We start from the raw sequence: 24,436 nt of genomic DNA on the forward strand, positions 1-24,436 counted from the left end.
TGTTTCTCCTGACCCAAACTTGACAGATGAGGGTCCAAACTCAGAAAGCAAAACATGGATGTGCGAATCCTGCATAAACCATACAGTTTAAAAGGGGGTGTCCAGAACTCACATATTGATGATCTATTCATAGGAAAGATAATCATCATTCGATTCATGGGGGTCCAAAACTCGGTGCCCCTGCTGATCAGCTGACATCTGTGTGGAGAACAAGAGCACCCACTGACCCTCGTGTCTCCACAATCTGTTCTAGCAGTGGCGTTTTTTGATTTTTTTTTTAATTCCAGCCCTGGAGTGGCGCTGAAAGTGTAAGTCCTCTGCCCCTGATCTTATATTCTCCTTCCAGCAGTTTCACATTCTATCGCCGTCTGTCTCGTTTGACATGTGACCTGTCAGCAGCTCCAGTGTTCCATACAATATGCTGGAGGTCACAACTCAATACAAGTCTATGAGAGCCTCATTCTGACCCTTAGGCTATGTGCCCACGCTAGAATGTCCCTGCGGATTTTTTTGCCTGAAAATCCGCGACTTTCGCAGCAAATCCGCACCCGCGGATTTGCCGCGGATTTACCGCGGATTTTTTTTTTTTTTTTTCCCCATTCAAAGCCAAAAATCCGCACCAAATCTGCACCAAACAATTGACATGCTGCAGATTTTTCCGGATCAAAATCCGCGGCAAATCCGCCGCGGAAAAATCCGCAGCATGGGCACAGCATTTCCAAAATGCCATTGAAATGGCTTGGAAGTGCTGCTGCTGCAGATTTTCGGCAAATCCGCGGTAAATCCGCGGTAAATCCTGTAGCGTGGGCACATAGCCTTATGAGCACTTCTGATGTAACTTCTGATTTCCGGCCAGTCAGAGGTTATGGGCACAAGATGGCGCCGCAGGACCGGAGCGTCAGCAATAAAACTAGTGAAAACGCCGCAGTGCAAGTATAACATGGGGCAGGGGACTTACATTTAAAGCAACAATCCAGCGTGGAAATAAAATCAACCCGCTGGAATGCTGCTTTAAAAATAAAGTCAAACAATAAAATCAGCATATTTTGAATAGTTGTGTCCATAAAAGTCTGATCTATCACAATATGTAATAATAAAAAAAGTGAAAGCAATATGGCAAAATTGCCATAATAATAATAATAATAATAATAATAATAATCTCACTCACAGCTTCAATGGAGAAATAAAGAAAAGGAACGGTCTTAGAAAATCAGGACACAAGCCAAATTTATTATTTACAAAGTTCAGAGTTTTGTTTTTTAGGCTATGTGCACACTAGGAAAAACCGGACCCTGTGAAAGAATCCCGCACCTGCGGTAAAAAAAAAACACAACAAAACCGCAGCAAAATCCGTATGCGGTTTTGCTGCAAGTTGATCCCTGCGTTTTTTTAAACAATAATTAATGGCAAAAACCGCAGGGACCTGCAGAAAAGAAGTGACTTGCTCATTAACTCCACAGCGGAAATTCCGTGAGTAAATCCGCAAGTATAAAAAACCCAGTGTGCGCACAGCATTTTTTTATACCCATAGGTTTTGCTGGGGAATGACTGCAGAAATGTTAGACACATTTTCTGCAGCAAATCTGTGGTAAAATCCGCGATAAATCCACAGCATGGGCACATAGCCTTAAAGGAAACCTGTCCTGCGATTCATGGCGTCCAAACCCCCGGCTACATGATTGTAGCCATGCATAATATTCTCTGAAACGCTCCCCCCAAAAAACCAAGCTCTCAGTGCTACAGAAGCAGAATATTTATCAGGTGTTGGCCCTTGGAAGAAGGAGAGCAAAATCTATTAAAAATTGGTTGCGGTCCAAGGGGGATTGTCAACTTCGCACGTTATCTTGGCAATTGTTGGGGGTTCGACCACTTGGAGACCCCAACCTATCCTGAAAACCTGAGCCCCATATAAATGGATATCATACACATTCATTCTTAGGGGTGTGAAGACCACCCAAGCGCAGGAATGAGCGACAGTGCGCATTGCTGGCCGCCGAGCCAGTCATATGGGGTCTTCAGGATCTGTGGGGGCCCAGCAGTCACATATAAAGTGCTGTGGGGTCACATAGTAACCTCTATTCCTACATTGCTTGGTATTGAAAATGTTGCTTAAAAAAAATCCTGCTGCGTGAATGAGGCCTTGCCCCCGTTCTGTTCTACCTTGGTGAGGTCCTTAACCCCAATCTAACTGCTCTCGGCTCTGCCTCTAGGAAAGCTTCTACCCCGGAACGTTGTTTGAGGGAACATGCGGACATGTTTATGGACGGACAAGGAAGCAAAATGGCTGCGCCCAGGCCGGCGAGTAATGTATTCACATTCCGGGATGCCCGGGCCGTTCCTGACCCAGTACATAAGCCGGTGCTGGATGGACGTGCGGTGCTGGTTCTGGACAATGGCTCCTTCCAGCTCCGGGCAGGGTGGGCTGGAGTGGGGCCTCAGATGCAGCTCCGCTCGGTGGTCGCCCGGAGCCGCGGCGGGCCTCGCAGCCTGAGCCGTGTGGGTAACGACATCCCCAGCCTGGAGCCGCTCCGGTGGCTGCTCCGGACACCGTTTGATAGGAACCTGCCGGTAAACCTGGAGCTGCAGGAACTGCTGTGTGATCACGTGTTCCAGAGGCTGGGAGTGACGTCACAGGTGGGGTCTGCGCTTCAGGTGATGGACATGCCCTTTAAGTCTGTTCATAGCAGTTTGTGTTGTCCTGTTCCATCAGACAATGGATGCAGATAGCTTATGGGGCAGTGACACTCAGCAGTGGACCCTCCATCTCTGCCGCTTGGTCTGCCACTATGGACGATGTGCCCGTGTTCAGAGGACAGGCAGTAACTTACTGTTCTCTGGGAGATGGCTGCTGAATTGCATTTTTTCCATTAGAAGCTTTAGAAGTGAATGGGGCTGCTGAAAAGTTCGCCCTATGGAGAGAGGTACATACTTTACCCAGGATCACAGCGGTGAAAGTCACTAGTGCCTGGTAACCTTCAAGTGCCCCGGGCGTATGTTACCTGGAGGCGTCTGTCACCTGCAGGCTGCCATGTTCAGGATCCAAAATGGTATATGTTTTATACAGGAATGGCAGAGATGTGATGTGACATTGTAAGGACGTGTTTACATGAAGCGTAAAAATGGCGGTTTACACTAGCTGCAAAAGAAATGGGATTTCTAAAATGTCATTCACTTTGTGTTTTTTGTGGTTTTATTTTAGCTGTGGTGGTGTTTGGTTTTCTTCTACAACTGCAGCATTATTATTCTTTAGCGTTTTTGCTGCATTTTTTCACCCATTCAATGGACTGCATTAAAAAAAATGCATCAAAGACGTGTGTAATGTATACAGCGGTTTTCCTGCCAACATTCTCTTGCAGAATAAAATGCCTTGTGTGAACATCCCCTTAGGTTCATGTTGTTAACGATCGCGGGCAGTAATATTACGCCATAGCGGTAATAGTGTTAATCCCGGCGGGCTGCTGCGATCAGCTCACATCTCCGCTGATTTGTACAGCTGACGTGTGCTTGCTAGGCACGAGCAGAATCACTGTCCGCCCGTGCCTTTTAACCCCTTAAATGGCACTGTCAAGATGTGACAGCGCCATATTAACGGCGATAGCGGTAGATCCATACAGGCCGATACTGGAAGTCACGTGACATGATCACGTGGATCCTGTGGTTGTCATGTCATGTGATGACTCTTGTGCTCACATGGCTCAAATCCTGAAAGAAACAGCCGAGTGCTGCTTGTTCCAAGAGATGATAATTTCTCCCGGGCTGCTGTGATCGGTATAAATGAATGAGCGATCAGACAGCTGATTGTTATAGTCCCTAAAAAATAAAAAAAATAAAGAAACCTAACCGTTCAAATCACCCCCCTTTCGCCCCATTGAAAATTAAAGGGTTAAAAAATAAATTAATATACACACATTTGGTATCGCTGCGTTCAGAAATGCCCGATCTATCAAAATATAAAATCAATTAATCTGATCGGTAAATGCCAAAGCAGCAAAAAAATTCTAAACGCCAAAATTACGTTTTTTGGTCGCCACAAATTTTGCACAAAATGCAATAACAGGTTATCAAAATGTAGCATCTGCGCAAAAATGGTACTGTTAAAAACGACAGCTCAAGATGCAAAAAATAAGCCATTACTGAGCCCCAGATCCTGAAAAATAACGCTACGGGTCGCGGAAAATGGCACAAAACGTACACCACTTTTTTCAGGCAAACGTCTGATTATTTTTTTTTTATCTACATAAAAGTAAACCTATACATGTTTGGTGTCTACGAACTCTCACCGACCTGAGGCATCACACCCACACATCAGTTTTACCATATAGGTAACACAGTGAATACAATATCTTCAAAACAATAGTGCAATCGCACTTTTTTGCAATTTTTCCACATTTTGGAATTTTTTTGTCGTTTTCCAGTACGCTATATGGTAAAACTCATGGTTTCATTTAAACTTCCAGCTCGTTCCGCAAAAAAATTAGCCCTCACATGACCATATTGACTGAAAAGTAAAAAAGTTACGTCTCTTGGAAGAAGAATGGCAAAAAAAACCCTGGAAAGCGCAAAATCGGCCGGTCGTGAAGGGGTTAATGTCCTATGACACTTTATCATATTTCACCATACTGTCCTTACCTGGCCGTGCTCTCATCACTTGTCAACTGTATCTATACCTTGATTCTACCTGTGGAAAATGGAAAACCACATTATCGAATACCCAGAAGAGAGGAGGGGCTCTTATCCAAAGGTGAATATTCAAAAGAATGGAAATATAAAAAAAATACTATATTGGCAGATGACAACCATCCAAAATGATCAAACTGCCAGACTTTGCTCAGGTTCTCCTTGCTGTCGCTGGCCCCTCTCCTTGGTTCATCTGTCACCTCTTCATATTGATATTTCGGCCATGTCTCACACCATTGTTTCCTTAAGGTACTGTCACACATAACGAGATCGCTAGCGAGATCGCAGCTGAGTCACCGTTTTGGTGACGCAGTTGCGATCCCTTTAGCGATCTCGTTATGTGTGACACTTACCAGCGATCAGGCCCCTGCTGTGAGATCTCTAGTCGTTGCAGAATGGTCCAGGCCATTTTCTTCAAAGGCGATGTCCTGCTGGGCAGGACACATCGCTGTGTTTGACACTGTGTAACAGGATCACAGTGACTGCTGAGATCGTTATACAGGTCGCTACTGCGATCTGTATTGTTCTGCATCGCTGGTAAGATCTCACTGTGTGACATCTCACCTGCGACCTCCCAGCGACTTACCTGCGATCCCTTTCAGGTCGCATCGTTTTCGGGATCGCAGGTAGGTCGTTATGTGTGAAGGTACCTTTACTTTGTCAGTGGCAGGAACATATCATGGGTTCCTGCTGTTCCTCTGTCCCCTTTCAATGTTATTTGTTTTATCAGTTTGACATTTTGGGGAGTTAATTGTCTGTCCATAAATTATTATTTGTATTTTTAATATTCTCTCTTTTGGATAGAGGACTTTCTCTCTAGGTTATGTGTTCTCACATCGGGGTCATACCTGATGGATGCTGACACTGCTGGTATACTTTACCCGCACAGTGATCCTACAATGTGCTACACGCAGGTCGGAGGATTCCACCTGAGAAATACTTTAAGAAATACATCAATGTATATTTGTAATGGAAACCTCAAGTGTGAACAGAGTCTTATCCTCATCCACTCACTTTTCAGGTTAGAAATCCAAGTTCGTGTTACTGCTTGGAAACTGTCAGCAAGCTGCTGTAGACGGGCCTGTTACTTTTATAGCAATAACTAAACCTAGTTTCTACTTTATTTATTCCTGTCTATGCTTTTGTCTCCCGATATAGGGCAGCGTTGATCACCCCATTGTGTTCACGGAAGCACCCTGCACCCCACTTCACGTCCGGCAGATGGTGTCAGAGCTCCTGTTCGAGTGTTACCGGGTTCCTAAAGTGTCATTTGGTATTGATGGACTGTACAGCTTCTATCACAACAGAAGGGCGGCATTGCCCACCAGTGCGATTGTAGTGTCCTCCGGATACCACTGTACCCATATACTTCCTGTCCTGAGTGGCAGGTGAGTACCACGCTGATAGTTCATTAGTCTTCAATAACCATATAGAATTGTCTTGTTACTGCCTACGTAGATTGTCTCATGAAGCTCACCCCTGTCCATATGCCCTCTAATAAGGAATGTGGGGCTCCTCTCTGAGCCAAAGCAAAGACACTCTGTAACAATGGCTCCAGGTAACACCACATTTCTAGTTGCCCGTGGCTTTCCCAAGCTGGATCAGCTGTCACTGATATAAAAGGAGTCTTCTCTGAAATTAAGGGAGTGACTTACGCAGCGTGCTTTTAATGCAGGTTGGACGGCAAGAACTCAAGACGTATAAATATCGGGGGCTTCCAGGCTGTTTCTTATCTGCATCGGCTTCTGCAACTGAAGTATCCCGGACACCTTTCTGCCATCACACTGAGCCGCATGGAGGAGATTCTACATGAGCACTGCTATGTGCCTGATGACTATCTGGAAGGTAAGATGGGGGAAGGTCTATTATTACAAATAGTAGCATTAATGGGGAGTGAATAAACCCCTACTGGATACTCATGGCAGCCATAATGGAAGGTGTTTGTTAGTGTCACTCTAAGGCTATGTGTCCACGGGAGATTAAACCTGTGGATTTATCTGCGGAAAATCTGTGGCTTTTCTTCATTTTCCAGATAAATCCGCAGGTTTCAGCATGTACAGACACTCCCCATGTTATCCTATGGGACATGGGGAGTGCAGTGTCCATGGTGCTGTACTATGGAAATAGAGGCCGGGACTTCCGCAGGTAAGTCACATGAATGTCCGCAGGTTTTCCGCAGATATTTCGCTGTAATCCCACAGCAATGGATAGCTGCGGATTCCAGGGATCAGCTGCGGGAAACCTGCGGACGTACCTGCGGATATATCTGCAGGAGCAAGCTCCCGTGGGCACATAGCCTAACTTTCTATAAGGATTAAATGCGGTTCTTCTGCGTTACTTCAATGGACGAAAAAGACTCCAGTGGCTTAGGTGGAAATATTAGTCTACGTGTTTCAAGGCAATTGAGCATCTTCACGAGGACAAAACCATAGTATCCACTGTAACTGTGAATATACTGAATCTGTTACCCTCTCTATCCATACATAATAGAGCTGAAGAAATGGCGCTGCCCTGATTACTATGAGGAGAACGTCCACAAGATGCAGCTGCCTTTTTCTTCCAAGCTCCTGGGCAGCGCCGTGCCTTCAGAAGAAAAGCAGGAGCGCAGGCAGCAGCAGTTAAGACGTCTGCAGGAGCTAAACGCGCGGCGGAGAGAAGAAAAGCTACAGCAAGACCAGGAAAGACTAGAAAGACTTCTATATGTACAGGTAAATGCAGCCAAGTGCAAACAGGATACGGCTACATAGCAAATTTACACACATGCAAAACACTATCAGTTTAGGTCGTAGGGCGATAGTGAAAGCATTTAGTCAGATATTGTAGGATGTATTTTACTTTCTTCCTTGTTTTTTTGCAAAGGATAAAAAAGATCCTTCAGATATCAGTTCCTAGTTACAATAAAGATCGTCTTCCCTTCCGCTGACTCTCAGGTTATGGTGTGATGTCATTGACTATAGCAGCCAGTCATGCTTAAAGGGTTATTCCAGTAAAAAGTTCTCCCCTGTCTATAGATGGATGAATGAGGGTCCGGCCTGCGCACTGCCACTTTATTCAAACAGGGGCAGACGTTCCCTGAACACCACTCTAGATTGGTTAACACTTCTTGCCTGGCAGCTGGCAACATTTCTTTCTGAATCACATCCTTTTTTTTGTGAAAAGTAACACAAATCACAAACATTTGATATTTTTGAGACATAGACATTGGTACAATACAGAAAAGAAACCCTCATATTATATGAAAATTGTCATACACCAACATGTCTTATGTGGGGTTTATAGAATGGTCATTATCATAAGTATATTAGCACAGGGAGTGACAAGGTACCTGGTATACGGTAACGATATATGATACGGATGCTGTTATACTGACAGCATTTCTCCACAAGTCATGAATAAACATTTTTAGAACCACGAGGCTGAATCCCCTCAGTAAGTTTTATTACAGAGATATACAGGTGGTCCGCTATGGTGATCCTGAGCAGGTTCAAAGACATCATTCCCGGAGCCATTGTTTCCATATTTTAATAATTGTTTTTTTTTTAAATGCCTTTCTTTTAATGTACCTTCCTCTTTCCAAGCTGATAGTGTTATTTATTTTAGATTTCAGTTCTTATATGTTGGGAAGGCATGGGCTAGCAAATGTGGTGCCAACAATTTTCTGTCTTGGAACATTACCCTAGAAATTGCTATTGTTATAGGAGAACTTGAATCCACACCATCTCATGAAAGGCCGAGTATGCATACCTCTGAATCTAATTGTATACACTACAGTTCAAAAGTTTGGGGTCACCCAGACAATTGTCTTTTCCATGAAAAATCATACTTTTATTTATCAAATGAGTTGCATAATGAATAGAAAATATAGTCCAGACACTGACGAGGTTAGAAATAAGGATTTTTTTACTTGAAATAATAATTTTCACCTTTAAACTTTTGCTTTCGTCACAGAATGCTCCTTTGCAGCAATTCCAGCTTTGAAGACCTTTGGCGTTCAAGCTGTTGATTTGCGGAGGTAATCTGGAGGACATATTTCACCCCAGGCTCCTCCCCCCCACTCCCACAAGTTGGATTGGCTTGATGGGCACTTTTTGCGCACCATACGGTTAAGCTGCTCCCACAACTGCTCAATAGGGTTGAGATCTGGTGACTGGACTGGCCACTCCATTACAGATAGAATACCAGCTGCATGCTTCTTCCCTAAATAGTTCATGGATAATTTGGAGGTGAGCTTTGGGTCATTGTCCTGTTGTAGGATGAAGTTGGCTCCAATCAAGAGCTGTCCACAGGGTATGGCATGGCGTTGCAAAATGGAGTGATAGACTTCCTTATTCAAAATCCCTTTTACCTTGTACAAATCTCCCACTTTACCAGCACCAAAGCAACCCCAGACCATCACATTACCTCCACCATGCTTGACAGATGGCATCAGGCACTCTTCCAGCATCTTTTCAGTTGTTCTGTGTCTCTCTAATGTTCTTCTGTGTGATCCAAACAACTCAAAAATCAATTTGTCTGTCCATAACACTTTTTTCCAATCTTCCTCTATCCAACGTCTGTGTTCTTTTGCCCATATTAATCTTTTCCTTTTATTAGCCAGTCTCAGATATGGCTTTTTCTTTGCCACTCTGCCCTGAAGGCCAACATCCCGGAGTCGCCTCTTCACTGTAGACGTTGACACTGGCGTTTTGTGGGTACTATTTAATGAAGCATAGAGTTGAGGACCTGTGAGGCGTCGATTTCTCAAACCAGAGACTCTAATATACTTGTCTTGTTGCTCAGTTGTGCAGCGGGGCCTCCCACTTCTCTTTCTACTCTGGTTAGAGACCTTTTGTGCTCTCCTCTGAAGGGAGTAGTACACACCGTTGTAGGTAATCTTCAGTTTCTTGGCAATTTCTCGCATGGCATATCATTCATTTCTAAGAACAAGAATAGACTGTTGAGTTTCACATGAAAGTTCTCTTTTTATGGCCATTTTGAGAGTTTAATGGAACCAACAAATGTAATGCTCCAGATTCTCAACTAGCTCAAAGGAAGGTCAGTTTTATAGCTTTTCTAATTTGAAAAACTGTTTTCAGCTGTGCAACATACTTGCACAAGGGTTTGCAAGGGATTTCTAAACATCCATTAGCCTTCTAACACAGTTAGCAAACACAATGTACCATTAGAACATTGGAGTGGTAGTTGTTGGAAATGGGCCTCTATACACCTATGTAGATATTGCATTCAAAACCAGACGTTTGCAGCTAGAATAGTCATTTACCACATTAACGAGTGTATTTCTGTTCAATTTAATGTTAGCTTCATTGAGTAAAAATGTGCATTTCTTCCTAAAATAAGGAAATATCTAAGTGACCCCAAACTTTTGAACTGTAGTGTATGTACAGCCGTGTCAAATTAACTGATGTAGATTTGTTTGGCATAAAGCCAGTTTACTCTTCATGGATCAATTTAGTGATTCCCCTAGATCACCTTTTATCTACAATCTTAAGGTGGCAACATTTCTGTTATCTGAGACTCGTGAGTGGACCACTTTTTGCCTCCTTAACTTTTTAGTTTTGATGAACAGGAACTTTTGGAAGATGGACAAGTGGAGCACTTCCACAAAGCATTGGTAGAGCTGAATATGGACTCCGCAGAGGAGCTACAGTCTTACATTCACAAGCTTAATGCTGCCGTTGAGCTGGGCAGGCAACGGGTGCTGGGAGAATCAATGGACAGCAAACCACAGGTATGTCACTGTCTCCAAGAAGCCATCCTTTACTCTTGTAAAGTTTGCACTGGTGGGTATTTATTCTTACTTTTCAGACTCCAGAAACAGTGGGAGGAGAAACCGAAGACCTTGAGGGAATTTCTGAACTGGAACCTCTTGACTCTGAGGATCAGATAGAACCTGAGAAGATAGCACCAAATATCCAGGTACTGCTATTTTTTTTTTCTATTGTGTGAATTACATAAAAGATTTTAGAGAAATGATCTGACAATTTACCATCACCTTTGTATTCCTGCCAGCCCATGTTCAACATTGCAGAGTATCATCAGATGTATCTGGGTACAGAGCGAATTCGTGTTCCAGAAGTGTTATTTCAGCCCTCTTTAATCGGAGAAGACCAGGCCGGCCTGGCTGAGACTATACAATACATGCTTGACCGGTGAGTACACACACGTACAGCATTGGATAGCGATGAAAACTATAAAGGGAAGCTCCGTCTATAACATTGGATGTTGTTTGTAACTGGAAATTTCAGCAATATTATAATATATTCACATTAGCTTTTTCCTGGTTTTACATATTGTCTGCTTTATTTTTTTAATCTGTTGATTGAATACAAATCTATTTCCTTCCGGAATAAGATGCCTTTTAGGCCATGTGCACACGTTGAGTATTTGCTCAGTATTTTACCTCAGAATTTTTTTTACCTCAGAAATTGTAAGCCAAAACCAGAAGTGGGGCATCGGACGAAAAGTGTAATAGAAAAACACAGGCACCACTTCTGTATTTCTCTATCGTTTCATTGGGGGACACAGGACCATGGGTTATGCTGCTGTCACTAAAAGGCTCCCACTAAGTAAACATAAAAAGTTAGCTCCTCCCTAGCAGTATACACCCCGAGCCGGAGGCGGGCTCAGATCAGTTTTTAGCTTAGTGTCGTAGGAGGCTGATGTGGGCCGTCTCGGCCCCCCTCAACCATTTGTGTTTTTGCGCTTTTTTCCTTTATTTCGGCGCCGCTCATCGCTCTCATACCTGTCTTCTTTTTCTTTGCAGGTATTCTCTTCACTCATCCTCCGCTGCCCTGTGGGTACCACTCCCCAGGGTCGCAGGGGCTTGAGATTTCGGGCCCTCTCCCCCGTCCATCCCCGTGGTACCACTCCTGGGGTTGCGCGTGTGGGCAGGTTGTCGTGGGCACCCCTGATTCACCCTGCGGTATCACCCCAAAGGGCGTACAGGGGCATACAGCAGGGATGGAACCTCCGCAGCGTTTGTAATCCGATGGGGCCCTTTCACGCTGCCTTCTTCTGCAGGGGGGCTGCTTCCCCCATCATGATGTCCACTTCCCTGCCTCAGCACGCTCTCCCCCGGAGTCCTCAGTCTTCCTGGACGAGAGCACTGTACACAGGCAGGGGCAGGGCGCCCTGCCTGCACCGCATCCGTCGCTGGGCCGGCGCCGCCGAGAACAGGTAGGACCGACCTCTCCTGCACCTTTTCCCCGGCCCTCTCCAAAATTTAGGCCCCGGTCTCAGCCTAGTCGCTCCTGCGTCCTAGCCACGCCCCCGCTGCAGCGCTATTGGCCGCCGGTCGTCTGGCCCAGTCTCCTCCCACCGCTCAGCCTCCTGGCTTGTGGTGGGGGCTGTGGATCCTCTGTTTTTCGCGCCTGAACGCTGCTCCTCCCCCAGCCTCCTCCAGCGTCCCCTCGCCATTTTTAGCCTGTGTCTGGTCCCCCGAGGCTGCAGCGCGCCGGCGTTCTCACTCTTCTGGCCAGCTCACTCCTGGACTCCCTCTTCTGGACTGGTGGGCGGCACACAGGACCTGGGTAAGCCCTGCTCCTAAGGAGTAGCCCTCACTAGGTAGCGTTCTCTGAGTTTAGGGACAAGTTAACCCTCTCCTGTCTCCTTCCTAGCAGCCACCAGGGAGAGTACTTTTTTCACCATGCCTAATGCTAAGTCCACCCGACCCAAGCAGGCCCCCTTTGCCTTATTTTTTGCATGCTCCTCCTGCAAGACCAAATTTACCCAAGGCCAGGACGCCCCACTATGCTCCGTCTGTTCTTCAGACTCGCAGCCTCCGCAGGCCCCCTCGGCCGACGCTTCTGATACCGCAGACGCCACAGCGCCAGATGCTACAGGGCCCTGCGTCCCGCCCCCCCCCCCCCCCCCCCGACTGGCTAGCATCCCTGTCCCAGTCCGTAGATTCCCTCTCTGAGGTTTCTCGGACCATCGCGCAAGCACTGCGCCTGCTGCCGTCGCTCGCCCAGACTCCCGCAGACCTGACGCAATCGCCTCCAGAGCAGGTGAGCCCCGTCGCAGGGACCTCCTCGGCTGCTCAGAAGCGGACCCGCCAGGTCTCGCCTTGAGCCTCTTCCCAGGTTTCACCTTCATCCCCAGGTCCAGACCATCATTCCTCCGGGGAGCCTTCTGACCACTCCGATGATGATTCCGATGCAGCACCCCTGCAGGACTCAGAGCAGGCGGCTGATATTCGGCGTATGGTGAATAGCCTGATAGAAGCAGTAAACCAGACCCTAAAGGTACAGGTGGACCCCGTCTCCTCCCAGAGCACCCAGGTCTCGTTTAAGCGGATGAAGCGGGCCCAAAGTGCATTCAGCGGACATCCAGAATTCGCTGAGTTACTGCGCAGCCACAGGCAACAGCCGGACAAGGTATTTACCAGCGGTAAGTCCATTGATTTGCATTATCCCTTTCCTGAGGGTCTTCGAAAGGATTGGGCAGGCTCCCCTGTGGTCGACAGCCCCCCCCCCCCCTCTCAATCTCCCGCCTGTCTTCTCACACAGTCCTTCCACTCACTACCGGTACGTCTCTCAAGGACCCCACGGACCGTACTATTGACAGGTTGGCCCGTTCCGCCTTCGAGGCAGCGGGCACATCCCTCTCACCGGCCTTTGCCTCGGTTTGGGTTGCGAAGGCACTGATGTCCTGGGCGGACACGCTACGCTGCGGACTCCGCGCCATTCCTGCCAATCCGGACCTGCTCATCATCGCCTCGCAGATTTCCCTCGCGGGTGAGTACCTGCTCAATGCAGCCCTGCCATCTGCCAGTTGCGCGGCCCAGGCCGCCAGCAATAATGTGGCCATCCGTCGAGCCCTCTGGCTCCGGTCCTGGAACGCGGATGCGGCCTCTAAAAAGTCACTGACTTCCCTGCCCTTCCTAGGGGAACGTCTTTTTGGAGATAAGCTGAACCAGTTGATCTCCGATGCGATGGGAGGAAAGAGTACATCTCTCCCCCAATTGCGCCCCAAGCGCTTCCAGAATCGGCGCCCCACCTCTCGTTTCCGGCCCTTTCGCAGCTTCAACTCCACTCCCCAGCCGCGAAAAAGCCGCTCTCCTCCGAGAGGCAGGAGGACCCCGTCATTCAAGACCAATCCCGCCTGGCGTTCACGTCCCCGCCAGTCCACGAAATCCTCTTCCGGTTACTGCCGACGCTCCTCCAAGTGACTCGCGGTCGGCGCGCAACAGCGCCAGACTCGTGGGAGGGCGTCTGTCTCGTTTCCAGCATGTGTGGATCCCCCTGACCGCTGATGCCTGGGTCAGAGAGATCATCACCTCAGGCTACAAAATAGAATTCGAGTCAAAGCCACCGAGACGTTTTTTCCTATCTCGCCCTCCCGCGCGGGCTCGCGCGTTCTTTCACTCCATAGACTCCCTCCTCCAAGCCGGAGTCGTGGTACCAGTCACTCCCGCAGAACGTTTCAAGGGGTTCTATTCCAACCTTTTCGTGGTCCCCAAGAAGGACGGCTCTGTCCGCCCCGTCCTCGACCTAAAGCTTCTAAACAGATTGGTGAGGCCTCGGCCGTTTCGAATGGAGTCACTCCGGTCCGTGATCGCGTCCATGGAGGTCGGCGAATTCCTGGCATCGCTGGATATTCAAGACGCCTATCTTCACGTCCCTATAGCCACCTCTCACCAACAGTTCCTCTGCTTTGCGATAGCGGAAGATCACTTCCAGTTCACGGCTCTTCCTTTCGGCCTCGCATCCGCCCCCAGAGTCTTTACGAAGATCATGGCGGCTGCCATGTCAGACCTACATTCCAGGGGTGTTATGGTCATCCCGTACTTGGACGATATGTTGATCAAAGGTTCTTCTTTCAAAGACTGTCGTCTTGGGGTTCAGGTCACGATCGACACCCTTTCACGGTTAGGGTGGCTGATCAATCGGAAGAAGTCCTCTCTGACCCCGGCCCGACGGATCACCTTTTTAGGCATGGTATTCGATACCACCCAAGGGCGAGTTTTCCTCACACAGGAGAAGATGTCCTCCCTGCAACGAGGCCTCTGCGCTCTCCGGCGTCAGCGCCAAGTTTCCATCAGGTTCGGCATGCGAGTCCTCGGTCGTATGGTGGCGGCGATGGAAGCGGTACCCTTTGCACAGTTCCACCTCCGGCCCCTCCAGCTGGCCTTGCTGAAGAAGTGGGACAGATCTCCCTTTTCTCTGGACCGCAGGTTTCATCTTTCGCCGGAGACCCGCCACTCCCTCCGTTGGTGGATCAATCAACGCAACCTCGCGTCAGGAAGGTCATTCCTCCCGCTCCACTGGAAGATAGTGACCACCGACGCCAGTCTCCAGGGCTGGGGGGCAGTGTTTCGGCATCACACAGCGCAAGGCCGATGGACACCGCGGGAGAGCTGTCTCCCGATCAACATTCTGGAGATAAGAGCCATCCGGCTAGCCTTGCAGCAGTTTCGGCACCTAGTACAGGGTTGCCCGGTCAGGATCCAGTCGGACAATGCGACGGCGGTGGCGTACATCAACCACCAAGGCGGCACAAGAAGTGTCGGGGCGATGCGAGAAGTCAGGAAGATTTTGCACTGGGCCGAGTGTCATCACTCCCTGATCTCAGCGGTACACATCCCAGGCATGGACAATTGGGCGGCGGACTTCCTCAGCAGGGAAGGCCTCGCCTCCGGAGAATGGACCCTCAACCGGGAAGTCTTCAACCAGATCTGCGACAGATGGGGAGTTCCGGATGTGGACCTAATGGCTTCCCGGTTCAACTGTCAGGTTCCACAATTCGTAGCGCGGTGCCGCGACCGCTTGGCTTTAGGAGTCGACGCCCTCACCCTGTCATGGAGCCAGTTCAGTCTCCCGTACATCTTCTCTCCGCTCCCTCTGATCCCGAGGGTCCTCAAAAAGATCAAGGCAGAAGGAATACCAGTCATCCTAGTGGCTCCGGACTGGCCCAGGCGAGCATGGTTCGCGGAACTCACTCAGCTCCTCTCAGACGCTCCGTGGCGTCTTCCAGACCGTCCAGATCTCCTGCAGCAGGGACCTCTTTTCCATCTGAACTCAAAGGTCCTAAATTTGACGGCCTGGCCATTGAATCCTGGGTTCTAGCTCAGGCTGGTTTTTCTTCAAGAGTGATACAAACAATGATTAGGGCCAGGAAGCCATCTTCATCAAGAATATACTACCACACGTGGAAGGTCTTCTTCAGGTGGTGTGAAGAGCACAGCATTTCTTCTCCTCTCGCCTTCTCCCTTCCTTCCCTATTGGCATTCTTGCAGTCAGGCCTAGATGCGGGTCTCTCGCTCGCAACACTAAAGGGCCAGGTATCGGCTTTGTCAATCCTGTTCCAGAAGCCACTGGCCTCTCGTCCACAGGTTAAGACCTTCATCCAGGGAGTGGCCCACCTGGCCCCGCCGTATCGTCGGCCTCTAGAACCGTGGGACCTTAATCTAGTCCTAGGGTCGCTTCAAGGTCCCCCCTTCGAGCCCTTGCGGGATTCTTCCCTTTCTCACCTGTCTTGGAAGGTGGTGTTCCTCGTTGCCATCACTTCTATTCGAAGGACGTCAGAGCTGGCAGCTCTCTCTTGTCGTGCCCCCTTTTTGATTTTTCACCAGGACAAAGCGGTTCTCCGGCCAGATCCATCCTTTCTCCCAAAGGTGGTCTCCCCGTTCCATCTAAACGAAGAAATTGTCCTTCCGTCCTTCTGTCCTGGTCCCTCTCACAGCTTGGAAAGGTCCTTGCACACCCTGGACCTGGTGCGCGCCCTTAGAATTTATGTCTCCAGAACCGCGCCGTTCCGTAAGTTGGATGGTCTGTTTGTCCTTCCTTCTGGTCCCAAGAAGGGTGAATCGGCATCCAAAGCCACAATTGCCAGATGGATCCGTTCTGCCATATCTGAGGCCTATCGGATTCGGGACAAGTCTCCGCCGCGGGGGGTAAGGGCGCACTCTACCCGAGCAGTGGGAGCCTCTTGGGCGATTAGGCATCAGGCGTCGGCCGACCAGGTCTGCAAGGCCGCCACCTGGTCCAGCCTGCATACCTTTTACTAGGTTCTACAATGTTCACACCCAAGCATCGGCAGATGCTAGATTTGGAAGAAAGGTCTTGCAGGCAGCAGTTGCACACCTGTAATAGGGTGACAGCATTCAATTATAGTACAAGCCCGCCGAGGGAGGTTGTTGTTTTCTTCCTATCTGCGGTGCTTCTGTATTCCCACACAGGGACTGCTTTTGGACGTCCCATGGTCCTGTGTCCCCCAATGAAACAATAGAGAAAGTAGGATTTTTGTGTACTGTCACCGTAAAATCTCTTTCTCTGAGTCTTCATTGGGGGACACAGCACCCACCCTGCTTGGTTTTTTGGTTGTTTAATTGCATTTGCCTGCCATTTTCAGCGGTCTTATGTTCATAGACCTCTTGTTCGCACAGCTGCATTATTTTAGTTATAACTTTGTTTTATGTATGGTGATTCTGGTACTCCTCCTACTGCTTGTGCACCAAACTGATCTGAGCCCGCCTGCGACTTGGGTGTATACTGCTAGGGAGGAGCTAACTTTTTATGTTTACTTAGTGTCAGCCTCCTAGTGACAGCAGCATAACCCATGGGCCTGTGTCCCCCAATGAAGACTCAGAGAAAGAGATTTTACGGTGAGTACACAAAAATCCTACTTTTTTTTTTTTTTTTACCCACTCCTGGTTTTGGCTTACAAATACTGAGGTAAAAAAAAAAGTCACCAAATACTCAACGTGTGTACAGTGCCTACAAGTAGTATTCAACCCCCTGCAGATTTAGCAGGTTTTATAAGATGCAAATAAGTTAGAGCCTGCAAACTTCAAACAAGAGCAGGATTTATTAACAGATGCATAAATCTTACAAACCAACAAGTTATGTTGCTCAGTTAAATTTTAATAAATTTTCAACATAAAAGTGTGGGTCAATTATTATTCAACGAAACCAAAAAGAGGTGTTTCTGCACATAAGAACTTGTCATACAAAATCCATCATGATTAGAAAAAATATCAAATTTTATTCAGTCATACTTGAAATACAATATTATATTCTTTTATTACATGCTGGTATACACAGAATTTTAAAAGAACCCTACCCCATAAAAACAAAGAAACAACTGGTGCGTTGTGGAACAAACATCATATCAAAAAATTCATGTATCATACGTATATAAATTCCTGGGCATAAGTAGGCAAGGGCACATCCGCTAATTGCCTACAGCTATATCTATGGCACAGCTATATATATATGGCACAGAGGGAGGTCAGGTGGATCACGGTCTTGGAGACGGAGAAGCCGAGGGGGTTAAATGATTCCATCTCTTTTAAACCTTTTTTATAAGTTTTTGCCCCCGATGGCTTCCTCTCCGCATTGTGTTCCCCCTGCCCTCATCCTCTGCTTTGCCTATTTTTGTCCCCATCTTCTTTGGCCTCCTTGATATGATTAAATATATACTTACGATATGTGTCTAAGACTTGGCACTGATTATTGATATTGTCGCCGGATTGCTTGCCACTCTGTATCTCGCCTTTTATTAATTTTTTGGTCACTCTAATTACGTTTTCTTGTATTTTTCTTCTTGTTTTTTCTTTTCATGTAGAATGTTCTACATGTATGTTGTATAGGGACGGGATGAAGTGATAACAGCATGAGAAGGTTTCCCTGGAATATGAGAACTATACCTTGAGGAAATATACATCTGGAAGTAAAAAATATTACCCTGTTTACATTCATACTGTGAATGGTTTTATATATATCAATATGGGGGGAGAACATCTGCCAATATATGTGTTCTTGCTATTTGTGCATTATGCCCCCCCTTTTACCCATCATTGTGTATATCCTAATGTGGCACAGGGGTTTGTCCATTTAAGGCCAGATGTATATAAACATGCTTTCCGACTCATACTGAATTCGTTATATCTCTCAAGGTTTTTCCCTCCTACATGCGATTAGACTGTATGGCACATATAATTGCTGACTAAAATCACCGCCCTGGAAGCTATAACATGCATGTGGATTTTGTTTGAATGTTGCCAGTACTTTTGCCCCCATCTAATATGGCCACTCGGCCACGCTGATGTCAGAGCGCGCTCTGCATATCGGAGTCTGCCTCGCCCCCTCTGCCGGCGCCCAATTGCGGGTTGTTCTTTGCGCATGCGCAGAACGCCTTCCGGGACGCCGGCGGAAGTGGACGATGCGACCTCCGCTGTGCGGCGCGCGCCGCATTAAGACACCAGGTGGGCTTCTTACTATATAAGAGTGACCCCACGGCTACCCCAGCACCTCCTGACGAAGCGAGAGGCGAAACGCGCGTCGAGGTGCTGGGCGTTGTGGTCCGTCACCTGGGTATACTAACTATGGCTCCTTGAATTTCTCTAACCTCAATGGAGGTGTTTTTGTCTTTAACATATGACCTTGTGGGTAACCGTTGGAGGTGTCCTCATTTATTTACATCTAGTGATTTATAAGTATATATGCAATATGGGAAATATTGTCTTCATGGTTGTTCCATAGCGCACCAGTGCTTACATTAAGGTGCTGGGCGTTGTGGTCCACCATCTGGGGACATTAACCTTGGCCCTCTGATCTATTTCAACTTTGATGGGGGTGAACTATTTATAATATAAGGCAATCATTAGGTGGATAAAATAGTCCATTTGCCTCTAACGGGAAGCCTTGTGCCCCTGTGCATTGGACTGAACCATATATATATATATATATATATTGTCTTTGAATGATATGCATATTATTTTTGTCAACTGAAAGACAGCCTTGTTCCATCCATACGGTTATGGGTCATAGATCTGGCCGCAATATGAATTGTAAACTGCAGGTTTAAGATCTAAAAACATCTTGAGCCCAATTGATATTTTGATATAGCTGTAGGCAATTAGCGGATGTGCCCTTGCCTACTTATGCCCAGGAATTTATATACGTATGATACATGAATTTTTTGATATGATGTTTGTTCCACAACGCACCAGTTGTTTCTTTGTTTTTATGGGGTAGGGTTCTTTTAAAATTCTGTGTATACCAGCATGTAATAAAAGAATATAATATTGTATTTCAAGTATGACTGAATAAAATTTGATATTTTTTCTAATCATGATGGATTTTGTATGACAAGTTCTTATGTGCAGAAACACCTCTTTTTGGTTTCATATATAAGTAATATGGTGGGATCTGCGCTGCCTAAAGTGTAAACAGATATGGATCTTTGGTCCTTCTTTTTGGTTACAATTATTATTCAACCCCTAGGTTTAATATTTTGTGGAATAACCCTTGTTTGCAATTACAGCTAATAATCGTCTTTTATAAGACCTGATCAGGCCGGCACAGGTCTCTGGAGTTATCTTGGCCCACTCCTCCATGCAGATCTTCTCCAAGTTATCTATGTTCTTTGGGTGTCTCATGTGGACTTTAATCTTGAGCTCCTTCCATAAGTTTTCAATTGGGTTAAGGTCAGGAGACTGACTAGGCCACTGCAAAACCTTGATTTTTTCCCTCTTGAACCAGGCCTTGGTTTTCTTGGCTGTGTGCTTTGGGTCGTTGTCTTGTTGGAAGATGAAATGACGACCCATCTTAAGATCTTTGATGAAGGAGTGGAGGTTTTGGCCAAAATCTCCAGGTAGGCTGTGCTATCCATCTTCCCATGGATGCGGACCAGATGGCCAGGCCCCTTGGCTGAGAAACAGCCCCACAGCATGATGCTGCCACCACCATGCTTGACTGTAGGGATGGTATTCTTGGGGTTGTATGCAGTGCCATCCAGTCTCCAAACGTCACGTGTGTGGTTGGCACCAAAGATCTCGATCTTGGTCTCATCAGACCAGAGAACCTTGAACCAGTCTGTCTCAGAGTCCTCCAAGTGATCATGAGCAAACTGTAGACGAGCCTTGACATGACGCTTTGAAAGTAAAGGTACCTTACGGGCTCGTCTGGAACGGAGACCATTGCGGTGGAGTACGTTACTTATGGTATTGACTGAAACCAATGTCCCCACTGCCATGAGATCTTCCCGGAGCTCCTTCCTTGTTGTCCTTGGGTTAGCCTTGACTCTTCGGACAAGCCTGGCCTCGGCACGTGTGGAAACTTTCAAAGGCTGTCCAGGCCGTGGAAGGCTAACAGTAGTTCCATAAGCCTTCCACTTCCGGATGATGCTCCCAACAGTGGAGACAGGTAGGCCCAACTCCTTGGAAAGGGTTTTGTACCCCTTGCCAGCCTTGTGACCCTCCACGATCTTGTCTCTGATGGCCTTGGAATGCTCCTTTGTCTTTCCCATGTTGACCATGTATGAGTGCTGTTCACAAGTTTGGGGAGGGTCTTAATTAGTCAGAAAAGGCTGGAAAAAGAGATAATTAATCCAAACATGTGAAGCTCATTGTTCTTTGTGCCTGAAATACTTCTTAACCCCTTCACCCCCGGCCACTAAAACACCCTAATGACCGGGCCATTTTTTGCAATTCTGACCAGTGTCACTTTGACAGGTTATAACTCTGGAACGCTTCAACGGATCCTGGCGATTCTGAGATTGTTTTTTCGTGACATATTGTACTTCATGTCAGTTGTAAATTTAGGCCGATACTTTTTGCGTTTATTTGTGAAAATTTAGGAAATTGTGCGAAAATGTTGAAAATTTCGCAATTTTCAAGCTTTGAAAATTTATGCCCATAAATCTGAGAGATATGTCACACAAAATAGTTACGAAATAACATTTCCCACTTGTCTACTTTACATCAGCGCAATTTTCGAAAGAAATTTTTTTTTCGTTCGGAAGTTAGAAGGGGTCAAAGTTCATCAGCACTTTCTAATTTTTCCAACAAAATTTACAAAATAATTTTTTTAGGGACCACATCACATTTGAAGTGACTTTGAGAGGCCGAGGTGACAGAAAATACCCAAAAGTGACCCCATTCTAAAAACTGCACCCCTCACACTGCTCAAAACCACATCCAATAAGTTTATTAACCCTTTAGGTGCTTCACAGGAACCAAAGCAATGTGGAAGGAAAAAATGAAAATTTTACTTTTTAACACAAAAATGTTACTTTAGCCATAAAATTTTCATTTTTACAAGGGAGAAAAGAGAAAGTGCACCCTACAATTTATTGTGCATTTTCTCCTGAGTACGCTGATACCCCATATGGGGTAAAAATCAATTGTTTGGGTGCACGGCAGAGGTCGAAAGGCAAGGAGCGCCATTTGAATTTTTGAACGCACAATTAGCTGCACTCATTAGCGGACGCCATGTCGGGTTTGAAGACCCCCTGAGGTGCCTAAACAATGGAGCTCCCCCACAAGTGACCCCATTTTGGAAACTAGAGCCCTCAAATAATTTTTCTAGATGTTTGGTGAGCACTTTGAACACCTGGGGGCTTCACAAAAGTTTATAAAGTTGAGCTGTGAAAAGAATTTTTTTTTTTTTTACCACAAAACTGTTGCTTCAACTAAGTAGCTTTTTTTTCCACAAGGGTATCAGGAAAAAATACACCATGAAATTTATAGTGCATTTTTTCCTGAGTACGACGATACCTCATATGTGGTGGAAAGTAATTGTTTGGGCACATGGCGGGGCTCAGAAGAGAAGGAGCACCATTTGACAGCAAAATTTGTTTGAATCATTAGCGGATACTATGTCACGTTTGGAGACCCCCTGAGGTGCCTTAACAGTGGAGCTCCCCCACAAGTGGCCCCATTTTGGAAACTAGACCCCTCAAGGAGTTTATCTAGATGTTTGGTGAGCCCCAAGGGGCTCCACAGAAGTCGATAATGTTGAGCCATGAATACAATTTTCTTTTGTTTTACCACAGAACTGTTACTTGAACCAGGTAGCTTTTTTTTTCACAAGGGTATCAGGAAAAAATGCACCATAAAACGTATTGTGCAATTTCTCCTGAGTACGCAGATACCTCACATGTGGTGGAAAGTAATTGTTGAGCGCATGGCGTGGCTCAGAAGAGAAGGGCACCATTTGACAGCAAAATTGGTTGGAATCATTAGCGGACGCCATGTCACGTTTTTAGACCCCCCCTATGGTGCCTAAACAGTGGAGCTCCCCCACAAATTACCCCATTTTGGAACTAGACCCCTCAAGGAATTTATCTAGATGTTTAGTGAGCCCCTTGTACCCCCAGGGGCTCCACTGAAAGTTGATAACGTTGAACCGTGAAAATTATTTTTTTTTTTTACATTTTTGCAGCAACAAGGTAGATTTTTTTTTTTTTTCTTTTTACAACGGTATCAGGAAAAAATGCACCATAAAACGTATTGTGCAATTTTTCCCGAGTACGCAGATACCTCATATGTGGTGGAAATCAATTTGTTTGGGCGTATGGCGGGGCTCAGAAGACAAGGAATGCCATTTGACTTTTCAAACGCACAGACGCAGTGCACTGATCGGCCGCTGCAGGAGGCACGGTCGGAAGAGATACAAAAAGTGCTGGGATACGGAAAAAAAAACAAAAGTCACGCCAAAAATTGAGCAGGGATGCTGATCCGCGCTCAGCAGGACGCACGGACTGATGCGATACAAAAAGCGTCGGGGATACGGAAAAAAAATATCGCATCAGTCCGTGCGTCCCTCTGAGCGCTGATCAGGGATGCACATAACGGATCGGCATCCCTGCTCAATTTTTGGCGTGACAAAAAGCATCGGGGATACGGAAAAAAAAGTCACGCCAAAAATTGAGCAGGGATGCCGATACGTTATGTGCATCCCTGATCAGCGCTCGGCGGGACGCACGGACTGATGCGATACAAAAAGCGTCGGGGATACGGGAAAAAAAAGTCCCGCCGAAAACTGACCACGGATACAGATATGTTATCTGCATCCCTGATCAGCGCTCGGCGGGACGCACGAGGTGTAAAAATGGACAGGGGATAGAGGAAAAAAAAAAAGTTATACTCATAGTACCCAGAGGAGTAGCAGGAGGAACAGAAGGCAAGCGAGATAGACAGCTGTACAGGAGCCGCAGGCAGGAAGTTGGACAGCTCAGCAGAAGACCCAGGAAGAAAGGACCCAGCGATGGAGGCAGATGTGATTGGCCGGTGAAGACAGGTAAGAGGACGTCGGGGGGACAGCAGAGGGGGAGGTGGGACAGCAGAGGGGGAGGTGGGACAGCAGAGGGGGAGGTGGGACAGCAGAGGGGGAGGTGGAACAGCAGAGGGGGAGGTGGGACAGCAGAGGGGGAGGTGGGACAGCAGAGGGGGAGGTGGGACAGCAGAGGGGGAGAGCAGAGGGGGAGGGGGAGAGCAGAGGGGGAGGGAGATACCGGAGGAGCTGCAGAATAGAGATCACGGGGGAGGCCGGCAGATTGGGATGTCGGGGGGCAGATCGGGATGTCAGGGGGCAGATCGCAGGGGGGCACGGGCAGGGGCCATTACGGGAGCGCGCAGGAGCAATCACAAGAGCGCGCAGGGGCTGCAAGGAGAGCAGAGGAGGAGGGATACCGGAGGAGCTGCAGAATAGAGATGGCGGGGGGCAGATCGCAGAGGGGCACGAGCAGGGGCCATTACGGAAGTGCGCAGGGGCTGCAAGGTGAGCACAATACTCACCGCTCCTGCTCCGTGACAGCAGCAGCAGCGGTAGCGTGGTACCACTAGTACCAGCTAGTGCTGCACGCTGCAGACATGTTGGGGGAGGGTCCCCAAACCAGCACAGGCCTGGGGAGGGCAGCCACCAGCAAATCAGACCGCCCCACTGCACACTGATTGGAGCGATTGCGCGTCATAGCACGATCGCTCCAATCAGTGTTGCAGGGGCTGGGGGCGGCATGTTTGAGATCCACCTCC

General features: G+C 47.3%; 1 protein-coding gene across 1 annotated transcript in view; it reads left to right on the forward strand.

Moving 5' to 3' along the window:
- Positions 1 to 2,230: 2,230 nt before the first annotated feature.
- Positions 2,231 to 24,436, forward strand: part of ACTR5 (actin related protein 5) — a 48,779-nt gene continuing 26,573 nt past the window's right edge. Inside the window, 8 exon segments of the mRNA XM_075349857.1 lie at positions 2,231 to 2,273; positions 2,276 to 2,634; positions 5,836 to 6,065; positions 6,353 to 6,522; positions 7,168 to 7,385; positions 10,244 to 10,405; positions 10,483 to 10,593; positions 10,687 to 10,826. Coding sequence (XP_075205972.1) covers positions 2,246 to 2,273; positions 2,276 to 2,634; positions 5,836 to 6,065; positions 6,353 to 6,522; positions 7,168 to 7,385; positions 10,244 to 10,405; positions 10,483 to 10,593; positions 10,687 to 10,826 — 1,418 coding nt within the window. The 5' untranslated portion in view covers positions 2,231 to 2,245.

This window comes from Anomaloglossus baeobatrachus, chromosome 5, assembly GCF_048569485.1.
Source record: "Anomaloglossus baeobatrachus isolate aAnoBae1 chromosome 5, aAnoBae1.hap1, whole genome shotgun sequence".
NCBI lineage: Eukaryota > Metazoa > Chordata > Amphibia > Anura > Aromobatidae > Anomaloglossus > Anomaloglossus baeobatrachus.